An 11,656-nucleotide genomic window follows, 5' to 3' on the forward strand; every position below is an offset into this window, starting at 1 on the left:
ACCCTAGTAACGCCCTTAGTAACGCCCCTAGTAACTCTCTTAGTAATACCCTAGTAACGCCCTTAGTAACATCATCCTTAGTAACGTCCCCATTTATAACCACAACAAAGAAAACCAGCATTCGGGCGTTTTTTTCATCATCAGAATCTGATGTTTTATATTACCTGTTCTGAGAAATGAGCCATTCCCAGACTATCTTGGTTTTCTCACACCTGAATGAAGAAGATAAAAAGTCCACCTGCAGACAGACATTAGTCCCCCCCACACTGTTTTATTAACAGCTGACTGCACAAAATGGCCACTGAGCACCAAAGATGACAGATCACTACGCCGCTGCTCCTCCACTCCAAAAATAACATTTCACATTTCATCTCTCAGCCCTCCGTAGGTCTCAGTCCTTCAGTGTGCAGTATTAATACATATTTGTGCCCCCCCCCTCAATGTTTTGACATCATGGAAGAGTCCCCACAGGGCACTCTGGTCCAGCTCCAGTGTTCCCAGGATGCTCCCAGTCTCTACTGGGACACAACTCACTCAGAACCAGTGTTTGAACCAGTACAAGTCCAGTCCGTCCAAACACCAGCGAGTTCCAGTCAAACGTCAGGATATCTTGACGTCGCCAAGCTAGCGGTGTAGTTCAGTAGTTGCCACGGTAACCCTTGTTCCTCTTCGTTATTTGGTAATACTGCCACAGCAGTCAGTGCGGCCGGTCGCCTCTGGGATCCTGTGTTTCTGACCAACGTGGAGAGCTGCTGTCATCATGAGCAGCCGTTTGGGAAACCAAATGGAAAACATGAATGAAAATAAAAATTATTTTGTGCTGTTTTAGTTTCTGGACTTTCAGACCACAAGTCAGAGTTCTGCATGAGACCAGAACCCCCTCAGACCAGACCAGACCACCACAGCAGAGTTGTTGTAATCAAACGACTTCCTGCTGTAACTCGTCATGATTAAGAACTGTTGGCGCTCAGTGCGACGCTGCATCACCTCACCATCAGCGTCAGATTGGGTCCTTATCAGCCTCACCGTCACCCTGCAGGTCTGCCTGTCGCCGGCTACCATCTGAGGATTTGTGTCAACAACTGTGCAACCAAACGTTTATACGTCATCAGTAAATAACCAAACCTGCCTACTAATTACTAATTACTTATTACTACACCTGCATGTTTTATTCCGCCTTTATCAGACCACTGAAGCCGTTTCCGGTTCACACTGTTGTTTCTTGCCTTGGACAATAGCCAGGCCACTAGCGGCAGAATTAGCCTTTAGCAAAATGGCGTTTGTTGTACTTGATTAGTAAATAACAATGCCTGCCTACTTATTCAAGAACCCAATGTTTTACTCTGTGTTTATCAGAGCACTGAGGGCAGGGGTTGACTAGTCAGTACAACAGCACAATAATAACACTTGGAAACGCTTGGGGAGGGGGGGGGTCTACTTCCACTTTTAACGACAGTGCAAACTGTCTTGGTGCTAACTAACTTGGCAGTGCCGAAAATGCAGCAAATCACATTTAAAAATAATGAAAGCTGAAACGGACCCTGTAAAACACTGACAGGCGTCACGAACTGACCAGCATCTGTTCAGCTAGCTGGCTAATGCTACCTAGCAAAAGCCCTCAGCTAGGTGTCGGACCCCGCTGACCACAGTGTAACGGGCACACAAACAAGACGAATGCTGAGCTTTAACTAACAGAAGCACACAAACCCTCCATGTTCTGTCAGGACTCGTGGGCGTCGGGTCGGGCAACAGAACTCTAAAACAAGCGGCAAACAGAAACTTTCCTTGGAGGTTTACGGCCTGATTAATAATGTCTGATAACATGTTAGCATCCCGTAGGTCAGCTGCAGAGCTCTGAACAAACCTTCGATAAGGACGACAAACAAGCCTCAATAAAACAACCTCAGTTCTGGAGCTTTGAACAGTCTTTCCTCCTCACATGGTCGGCACGGCACTGTACGTGTTCACATTTTGGTTTTCAGAGCACCTGGAGGACGAATTCATCAGGTAAATGACCAAACTGTTCGTCATGATGAGTCCACGAGCTCCTGGTCCAAACACTTTCAGGTGTGCATTAGCTTTCCAGTAACGGTCACCTGATGTTGAAAGCTCCAGGACAGCCACTAAATGGACCTTGTGATGAGATTATTTAGTAAACTGCCATTTCCAAGATGAAGATATAACTTTGAAGCATCCAAACAAACAAGGACCCAAAGTCCTTCAAGTGCTCAGAAAAACAAGGCGACTCTGTGCGCTGAGGAAGATCTTTTGATCCATTCAAAAGCTCCAGAACAGCCACTAAAGGGACCTAGTGATGATCGTTTTGCTAACTGTTCAGTGAGTCTTACAGTGACCATCACGTTGGTGTTTAACATTTGAACTCTAAAAGGGATCGGAGAGCTCCGACGAGGCCTCTCTCAACCTGCCCATCTTACCCAGAATGCTCTGGGAGCCGACTTGTGTGTTTACATGCCAAACGTGGTTCAACTGGAGGTCAGACCTGGTCACATGGTGATGGTAATCAGTTCAATCACTCGGTGACGAAAGTGTGCTCAGAATTTGTGCAGTTGGACTGTCTGTGGTGCTACGGAGAGCCGTGAGGGTCAACTCCTGTCTGGTTACCACCACAAACGGCTCCATGTGACTCACGCTGCCGCTGTGTTCGGGGCTTAGCGCCGCCCAAAACCAATGTGATTGGTTTAAAAAAAGCTAGTGTGTTTCCCCTTTAGCAGCGTGATGATGAGGGGCGGCTGCGTACGAGTGACTGCGTCTCAGGTTACATCACATTTCTAATATTACGTCCTACAAGCGTGCTGAACGTGGCGCCCTGTCCATCTGATTGTCAGCGTTTCCATCGCTCATAAAATCGCTCTGACAGTGACCCAACGATGTGGCTCTCGCCGCTGTCGTCTGGACTCAACTGTCTGCTTGGGTTTAATGATCTTTAGGACGATGTAGTTATAGTTCTAGTTATCGTTTTCTTTCTTGGTATGGGCGGCCCTTTACTGTCCTGTTAGCGGCTAAGCTAACGAGTTAATCTCCCCTGTTCAATTACATTTTAATCAAATGAAGTGCTGAACATCCTGAGAGCAAAATATCTGGGGGAGGAAACAGAGAGACGCTCAGATGGCGTTCAGACAGCGGTTGTTAGCAGGTTAGCGGTTAGCTCTCCGGCTCCAGCGCTGTGCTGTAGCACCCCCTAACTACCTGTGAGGCGTGACCAGGCCTTTAGGTCTCAGGGTTTTGGACAGTTTACCAGCAGTTCTGTTCAGACCTCAGTACAGACTAAATCAGAGTTGGTGGTACTTGGTCCTGCTGTTCTCTGGACTTTGGACTCTCGGAGCTCGGCGTCGGCGTTGAGAAAGACCTCCGGTGCTAAGAACTTAAAATGGCCGTCAGCTTAAATCCCAAAGTGCTTTTTCATTTTGAGCTTTCTGTTAAAGGATCCCAGAGACGACGTCATGATTCTGTCCTCAGAATGAGGTTCTCCATTTTGTTTTGTTGTTTTTTAGCTTTAGCATCTTTGCTAAAGTGTGATGTCACTTCCTTAAATCCAGCTGCTCAGTGATGACATCAAAAGAGAGGCGGAGTCTCCACATCCCCTGTCCCTCCCCCTGTCAGCTCTCCACGAGCCAATCAGAGTGCCTGGAGGAGGGTGGATCATCTGAAACCCGCCCGGATACAGGACTGAGCGGAGGGAGCCGATTGGCTGCGAGTCCAGTTTGAATGTTTGAACGTCCTTCAGTGTCCAGAGAAAACAGAGAAAAGAAAGTAACTGGAGGAGAAAACAGAGGAGCATGTCATTAGTAGTTATTCAAACCGTTAAACATCAGATTTACAATATTTATCAACGGAAAGTTAAAGCAACAATCTTTTCTTTCTCTGCAAGACGTTCAAGCGGATGTCACCTTCCTGTCTGCTGCTGTTCTGTTTCTTATTTTCAACCAATCTCATCTTCAGACTCAAACCAGCAGCATGTTGGTCCGTCTCCCAGTACTGTCTGACTTCCTGTCTGACTTCCTGTCCGAGGCTCTCAGCTTCAAGCTCATTGGTTCCTGCTGAACAGCTCAGTCTGTAAGAGTCAGTGTGTCAGTGTGTAGTGGAGGTCTATAGTGTGTGTGTGCTAGTTAGTCAGTGTGATAGTGTGTAGTGGAGGTCTATAGTGTGTGTGTGCTAGTTAGTCAGTGTGTTAGTGTGTAGTGGAGGTCTATAGTGTGTGTGTGCTAGTTAGTCAGTGTGTTAGTGTGTAGTGGAGGTCTATAGTGTGTGTGTGCTAGTTAGTCAGTGTGATAGTGTGTAGTGGAGGTCTATAGTGTGTGTGTGCTAGTTAGTCAGTGTGTTAGTGTGTAGTGGAGGTCTATAGTGTGTGTGTGCTAGTTAGTCAGTGTGTTAGTGTGTAGTGGAGGTCTATAGTGTGTGTGTGGTAGTTAGTCAGTGTGTTAGTGTGTAGTGGAGGTCTATAGTGTGTGTGTGCTAGTTAGTCAGTGTGATAGTGTGTAGTGGAGGTCTATAGTGTGTGTGTGGTAGTTAGTCAGTGTGTTAGTGTGTAGTGGAGGTCTATAGTGTGTGTGTGCTAGTTAGTCAGTGTGTTAGTGTGTAGTGGAGGTCTATAGTGTGTGTGTGGTAGTTAGTCAGTGTGTTAGTGTGTAGTGGAGGTCTATAGTGTGTGTGTGCTAGTTAGTCAGTGTGTTAGTGTGTAGTGGAGGTCTATAGTGTGTGTGTGCTAGTTAGTCAGTGTGTCAGTGTGTAGTGGAGGTCTATAGTGTGTGTGTGCTAGTTAGTCAGTGTGTTAGTGTGTAGTGGAGGTCTATAGTGTGTGTGTGCTAGTTGGTCAGTGTGTTAGTGTGTAGTGGAGGTCTATAGTGTGTGTGTGGTAGTTAGTCAGTGTGTTAGTGTGTAGTGGAGGTCTATAGTGTGTGTGTGGTAGTTAGTCAGTGTGTTAGTGTGTAGTGGAGGTCTATAGTGTGTGTGTGCTAGTTAGTCAGTGTGATAGTGTGTAGTGGAGGTCTATAGTGTGTGTGTGGTAGTTAGTCAGTGTGTTAGTGTGTAGTGGAGGTCTATAGTGTGTGTGTGCTAGTTAGTCAGTGTGTTAGTGTGTAGTGGAGGTCTATAGTGTGTGTGTGGTAGTTAGTCAGTGTGTTAGTGTGTAGTGGAGGTCTATAGTGTGTGTGTGCTAGTTAGTCAGTGTGTTAGTGTGTAGTGGAGGTCTATAGTGTGTGTGTGCTAGTTAGTCAGTGTGTCAGTGTGTAGTGGAGGTCTATAGTGTGTGTGTGCTAGTTAGTCAGTGTGTTAGTGTGTAGTGGAGGTCTATAGTGTGTGTGTGCTAGTTAGTCAGTGTGTCAGTGTGTAGTGGAGGTCTATAGTGTGTGTGTGGTAGTTAGTCAGTGTGTTAGTGTGTAGTGGAGGTCTATAGTGTGTGTGTGTGTGCTAGTTAGTCAGTGTGTTAGTGTGTAGTGGAGGTCTATAGTGTGTGTGTGCTAGTTAGTCAGTGTGTAGTGGAGGTCTACAGTGTGTGTGTGTGTGCTAGTTAGTGTGTTAGTGTGTAGTGGAGGTCTATAGTGTGTGTGTGCTAGTTAGTCAGTGTGTAGTGGAGGTCTACAGTGTGTGTGTGTGTGTGTGTGTGTGTGTGCTAGTTAGTCAGAGTGTTAATGTGTAGTGGAGGTCTATAGTGTGTGTGTGTGTGTGTGTGTGTGTGTGTGCAAGTTAGTGTGTAGTGGAGGTCTACAGTGTGTGTGTGCAAGTTAGTGTGTAGTGGAGGTCTATAGTGTGTGTGTGCTAGTTAGTCAGTGCGTCAGTGTGTAGTGGAGGTCTACAGTGTGTGTGTGTGCTAGTTAGTCAGTGTGTCCGTGTGTAGTGGAGGTCTATAGTGTGTGTGTGTGCTAGTTAGTCAGTGTGTTACTGTGTAGTGGAGGTCTATAGTGTGTGTGTGCTAGTTAGTCAGTGTGTTAGTGTGTAGTGGAGGTCTATAGTGTGTGTGTGCTAGTTAGTCAGTGTGTCAGTGTGTAGTGGAGGTCTATAGTGTGTGTGTGTGCTAGTTAGTCAGTGTGTTAGTGTGTAGTGGAGGTCTATAGTGTGTGTGTGCTAGTTAGTCAGTGTTTCAGTGTGTAGTGGAGGTCTATAGTGTGTGTGTGCTAGTTAGTCAGTGTGTTAGTGTGTAGTGGAGGTCTATAGTGTGTGTGTGTGTGCGCTAGTTAGTCAGTGTGTAGTGGAGGTCTATAGTGTGTGTGTGCTAGTTAGTCAGTGTGTTAGTGTGTAGTGGAGGTCTATAGTGTGTGTGTGCTAGTTAGTCAGTGTGTTAGTGTGTAGTGGAGGTCTATAGTGTGTGTGTGTGCTAGTTAGTCAGTGTGTTAGTGTGTAGTGGAGGTCTATAGTGTGTGTGTGTGCTAGTTAGTCAGTGTGTTAGTGTGTAGTGGAGGTCTATAGTGTGTGTGTGTGTGCTAGTTAGTCAGTGTGTTAGTGTGTAGTGGAGGTCTATAGTGTGTGTGTGTGTGTGTGCTAGTTAGTCAGTGTGTTAGTGTGTAGTGGAGGTCTATAGTGTGTGTGTGCTAGTTAGTCAGTGTGTTAGTGTGTAGTGGAGGTCTATAGTGTGTGTGTGTGCTAGTTAGTCAGTGTGTTAGTGTGTAGTGGAGGTCTATAGTGTGTGTGTTAGTTAGTCAGTGTGTTAGTGTGTAGTGGAGGTCTATAGTGTGTGTGTTAGTTAGTCAGTGTGTTAGTGTGTAGTGGAGGTCTATAGTGTGTGTGTGTGCTAGTTAGTCAGTGTGTTAGTGTGTAGTGGAGGTCTATAGTGTGTGTGTGTGCTAGTTAGTCAGTGTGTTAGTGTGTAGTGGAGGTCTATAGTGTGTGTGTGTGCTAGTTAGTCAGTGTGTTAGTGTGTAGTGGAGGTCTATAGTGTGTGTGTGTGTGTGTGCTAGTTAGTCAGTGTGTTAGTGTGTAGTGGAGGTCTATAGTGTGTGTGTGCTAGTTAGTCAGTGTGTTAGTGTGTAGTGGAGGTCTATAGTGTGTGTGTGTTAGTTAGTCAGTGTGTTAGTGTGTAGTGGAGGTCTATAGTGTGTGTGTTAGTTAGTCAGTGTGTTAGTGTGTAGTGGAGGTCTATAGTGTGTGTGTGTTAGTTAGTCAGTGTGTTAGAGTGTAGTGGAGGTCTATAGTGTGTGTGTGTTAGTTAGTCAGTGTGTTAGTGTGTAGTGGAGGTCTATAGTGTGTGTGTGTTAGTTAGTCAGTGTGTTAGAGTGTAGTGGAGGTCTATAGTGTGTGTGTGTTAGTTAGTCAGTGTGTTAGAGTGTAGTGGAGGTCTATAGTGTGTGTGTGTGCTAGTTAGTCAGTGTGTTAGTGTGTAGTGGAGGTCTATAGTGTGTGTGTGTGCTAGTTAGTCAGTGTGTTAGTGTGTAGTGGAGGTCTACAGTGTGTGTGTGTGTGTGTGTGTGTGTGTGCTAGTTAGTCAATGTGTTAGTGTGTAGTGGAGGTCTATAGTGTGTGTGTGCTAGTTAGTCAATGTGTAGTGGAGGTCTATAGTGTGTGTGTGTGTGTGTGTGTGAGTGTGTGTGCTAGTTAGTGTGTTAGTGTGTAGTGGAGGTCCATAGTGTGTTTGTGTGCTAGTTAGTCAGTGTGTTAGTGTGTAGTGGAGGTCTATAGTGTGTGTGTGTGTGTGTGTGTGAGTGTGTGTGCTAGTTAGTGTGTTAGTGTGTAGTGGAGGTCTATAGTGTGTGTGTGCTAGTTAGTCAGTGTGTTAGTGTGTAGTGGAGGTCTATAGTGTGTGTGTGTGTGCTAGTTAGTCAGTGTGTTAGTGTGTAGTGGAGGTCTATAGTGTGTGTGTGCTAGTTAGTCAGTGTGTAGTGGAGGTCTACAGTGTGTGTGTGTGTGTGTGTGTGTGTGCTAGTTAGTCAGAGTGTTAATGTGTAGTGGAGGTCTATAGTGTGTGTGTGTGTGTGTGTGCTAGTTAGTCAGTGTGTAGTGGAGGTCTATAGTGTGTGTGTGTGTGTGTGTGTGTGCTAGTTAGTGTGTAGTGGAGGTCTACAGTGTGTGTGTGTGTGTGTGCTAGTTAGTCAGTGCGTCAGTGTGTAGTGGAGGTCTACAGTGTGTGTGTGTGCTAGTTAGTCAGTGTGTCCGTGTGTAGTGGAGGTCTATAGTGTGTGTGTGTGCTAGTTAGTCAGTGTGTTACTGTGTAGTGGAGGTCTATAGTGTGTGTGTGCTAGTTAGTCAGTGTGTCAGTGTGTAGTGGAGGTCTATAGTGTGTGTGTGCTAGTTAGTCAGTGTGTTAGTGTGTAGTGGAGGTCTATAGTGTGTGTGTGCTAGTTAGTCAGTGTGTCAGTGTGTAGTGGAGGTCTATAGTGTGTGTGTGCTAGTTAGTCAGTGTGTTAGTGTGTAGTGGAGGTCTATAGTGTGTGTGTGTGCGCTAGTTAGTCAGTGTGTAGTGGAGGTCTATAGTGTGTGTGTGCTAGTTAGTCAGTGTGTTAGTGTGTAGTGGAGGTCTATAGTGTGTGTGTGGTAGTTAGTCAGTGTGTTAGTGTGTAGTGGAGGTCTATAGTGTGTGTGTGTGCTAGTTAGTCAGTGTGTTAGTGTGTAGTGGAGGTCTATAGTGTGTGTGTGCTAGTTAGTCAGTGTGTTAGTGTGTAGTGGAGGTCTATAGTGTGTGTGTGTGCTAGTTAGTCAGTGTGTTAGTGTGTAGTGGAGGTCTATAGTGTGTGTGTGTGCTAGTTAGTCAGTGTGTTAGTGTGTAGTGGAGGTCTATAGTGTGTGTGTGTGCTAGTTAGTCAGTGTGTTAGTGTGTAGTGGAGGTCTATAGTGTGTGTGTGTGCTAGTTAGTCAGTGTGTTAGTGTGTAGTGGAGGTCTATAGTGTGTGTGTGTGCTAGTTAGTCAGTGTGTTAGTGTGTAGTGGAGGTCTATAGTGTGTGTGTGTGTGCTAGTTAGTCAGTGTGTTAGTGTGTAGTGGAGGTCTATAGTGTGTGTGTGGTAGTTAGTCAGTGTGTTAGTGTGTAGTGGAGGTCTATAGTGTGTGTGTGCTAGTTAGTCAGTGTGTTAGTGTGTAGTGGAGGTCTATAGTGTGTGTGTGTTAGTTAGTCAGTGTGTTAGTGTGTAGTGGAGGTCTATAGTGTGTGTGTTAGTTAGTCAGTGTGTTAGTGTGTAGTGGAGGTCTATAGTGTGTGTGTGTTAGTTAGTCAGTGTGTTAGAGTGTAGTGGAGGTCTATAGTGTGTGTGTGTTAGTTAGTCAGTGTGTTAGTGTGTAGTGGAGGTCTATAGTGTGTGTGTGTGTTAGTTAGTCAGTGTGTTAGTGTGTAGTGGAGGTCTATAGTGTGTGTGTTAGTTAGTCAGTGTGTTAGTGTGTAGTGGAGGTCTATAGTGTGTGTGTGTGTGTTAGTTAGTCAGTGTGTTAGTGTGTAGTGGAGGTCTATAGTGTGTGTGTGTTAGTTAGTCAGTGTGTTAGTGTGTAGTGGAGGTCTATAGTGTGTGTGTTAGTTAGTCAGTGTGTTAGTGTGTAGTGGAGGTCTATAGTGTGTGTGTGCTAGTTAGTCAGTGTGTCAGTGTGTAGTGGAGGTCTATAGTGTGTGTGTGCTAGTTAGTCAGTGTGTTAGTGTGTAGTGGAGGTCTATAGTGTGTGTGTTAGTTAGTCAGTGTGTCAGTGTGTAGTGGAGGTCTATAGTGTGTGTGTGTGTGTTAGTTAGTCAGTGTGTTAGTGTGTAGTGGAGGTCTATAGTGTGTGTGTTAGTTAGTCAGTGTGTCAGTGTGTAGTGGAGGTCTATAGTGTGTGTGTGTGTTAGTTAGTCAGTGTGTTAGTGTGTAGTGGAGGTCTATAGTGTGTGTGTTAGTTAGTCAGTGTGTCAGTGTGTAGTGGAGGTCTATAGTGTTCCTGTTGTTCTGGATCAACATGTTCTCTGTCTTTCTTTAGTCTCCTCTGATGAACAACATGTCTTGACTCATTCTGCTTTAGTGACTTCTGGAACCTTCTAGCTGAGGTTGGACACATTTTAGGGACATGAAGAAGAAGAAGGTCCTCCAAGAAATGATGTCACCAGAAGAAGAAGCAGCAGCGAGGACGCAGACGCAGCGTTCAGAGGTCAGAGGGGAAAACAGGTTCAGCGATGAGCTGCTCGCTGTAGTTTTTATCGGACAAACACCAGGAAACATTTGTTGCTCCTGTTGGGGACTATTTTCAGCGGCGGATGAATCCACATGTGGTGTTGTAGTAAGTGTTTAAACAGCAGGACAGTGTGTGTGTGTGTGTGTGTGTGTGTGTGTGTGTGAGGACTGCAGACTGTTAGCAGATACACTCAGAGCTGGTTTGAGTCTGAACATGGAGACAAAAGGAACCAGTACCGAGACAGATCAGTCTCCTCTCCTCTCACCGTGTGGATGTCAAAGATTTGGACAAACATGTTCGTGAATCCAAGTTTTACTTTTTGGACTTTTCCATCCACATCATTTATACAGTCCACGATTCAGACGAGGTTTCTTCTTCTGTGGTGCATCACAGGCTCCACCACAGAAGAAGAAAACAGGACGTCGGTGAACACAGCGTCACCTGATCACATGATGCAGACTCAGCAGGTCACATGACAGTTCAGATGGACAGGTAGAAGATTCTTGTGAGTGTAAAACATGTTTGTCCAAATCTCTGACGTCCACTCACACGTCAGCTGACAGACATGACGTAACTCTGTCTCCACGGTGACCGTCAGGTGTTGGCAGGATTATGGTTTACCTTTGGACCGCTGGTTCCAGTCTTTATGCTAAGCCAAACTAAGCTAAGCTAAGCGTGTCCTGGCTGTGAGGTGACCCAGCGGACGGCGTGTCGTCACTCTGACCGCTCACCACGTCGTCATAACGACAGTGAGAGCGAATCAGGAACAGCCGAGTACACAACAGGAAGCCCAAAGAATGCTGGCGGCAAAGGGCTAAGGGACAGGTGAAGGCGACGCTGGGGACTCACCTGTGTGGTCCTCGGGGCTCCGCTGCTACGTCTGAGCCTGGACCCCCGGCTGGCCGCTGGGCTTTGGTCCCCGCTCCTTCAGGGAGGGGTGGATCTCCTCCTCGGGGTCGTAGTAGTAAAACTTCCTCAGGTAGGAGATCAGAGGCCTGTGTGGACGACAGATAAGCGTCACGTCCTCTCTGACCTGGTCTTAGGGTCAGGATGAGCGTTGTGATGTCACTGAGCGTGGACCAATGAGCACTCACGTGGGCAGCGGCAGCTCCTGGATGTGGTCTATCCGGACCAGCTGTCTGATGCAGAAGCGGCACAGGTGCTGCAGAGACTTGACGCTGCTGAACCTGGAGACCGGGTACAGGAGCTGGACCGGGGTCGGCGGCAGGCCTGCACGCCAGTGACAAAACTTTATTTACACAGCAGCTTTCACACACACACACACACACACACACACACACACACACACACAGGAAGTACAAGCTTCAAAATAAAAGCAGTGTGTTTTGTGGGACATTTTGAAAGAATATTTAACTATTCAAACACATTTAACACTTTATTATTAATGGGCTTTTATTTTGGAGGGGCTCTGCACATGTTCCAGTCTCAAGGTTTATTCACACAGCTCCAACTTCCTGGTTTGTCCTCCAGCGTGGCACAGCACCAGGTGGAGGAGGACAGGTGGAGGGGGACAGGTGGAGGAGGACAAGAGGAGGAGGTGGAGGAGGACAAGAGGAGGAGGT

General features: G+C 46.4%; 1 protein-coding gene across 1 annotated transcript in view; it reads right to left on the bottom strand.

Moving 5' to 3' along the window:
• Window positions 1-2,302: 2,302 nt before the first annotated feature.
• The window catches only part of LOC139216215 (suppressor of cytokine signaling 7-like), an 18,354-nt gene continuing 9,000 nt past the window's right edge, over window positions 2,303-11,656 (bottom strand). The window contains exons 9-11 of the mRNA XM_070847288.1: window positions 11,168-11,303; window positions 10,923-11,068; window positions 2,303-3,775 (exon numbers count right to left, since the gene is read on the bottom strand). Of these exons, the coding sequence (XP_070703389.1) occupies window positions 10,948-11,068; window positions 11,168-11,303 (257 nt within the window). The 3' untranslated portion in view covers window positions 2,303-3,775; window positions 10,923-10,947. The remainder of the gene's footprint in view (window positions 3,776-10,922; window positions 11,069-11,167; window positions 11,304-11,656) is intronic.

This window comes from Pempheris klunzingeri, chromosome 17, assembly GCF_042242105.1.
Source record: "Pempheris klunzingeri isolate RE-2024b chromosome 17, fPemKlu1.hap1, whole genome shotgun sequence".
NCBI classification, from domain to species: domain Eukaryota; kingdom Metazoa; phylum Chordata; class Actinopteri; order Acropomatiformes; family Pempheridae; genus Pempheris; species Pempheris klunzingeri.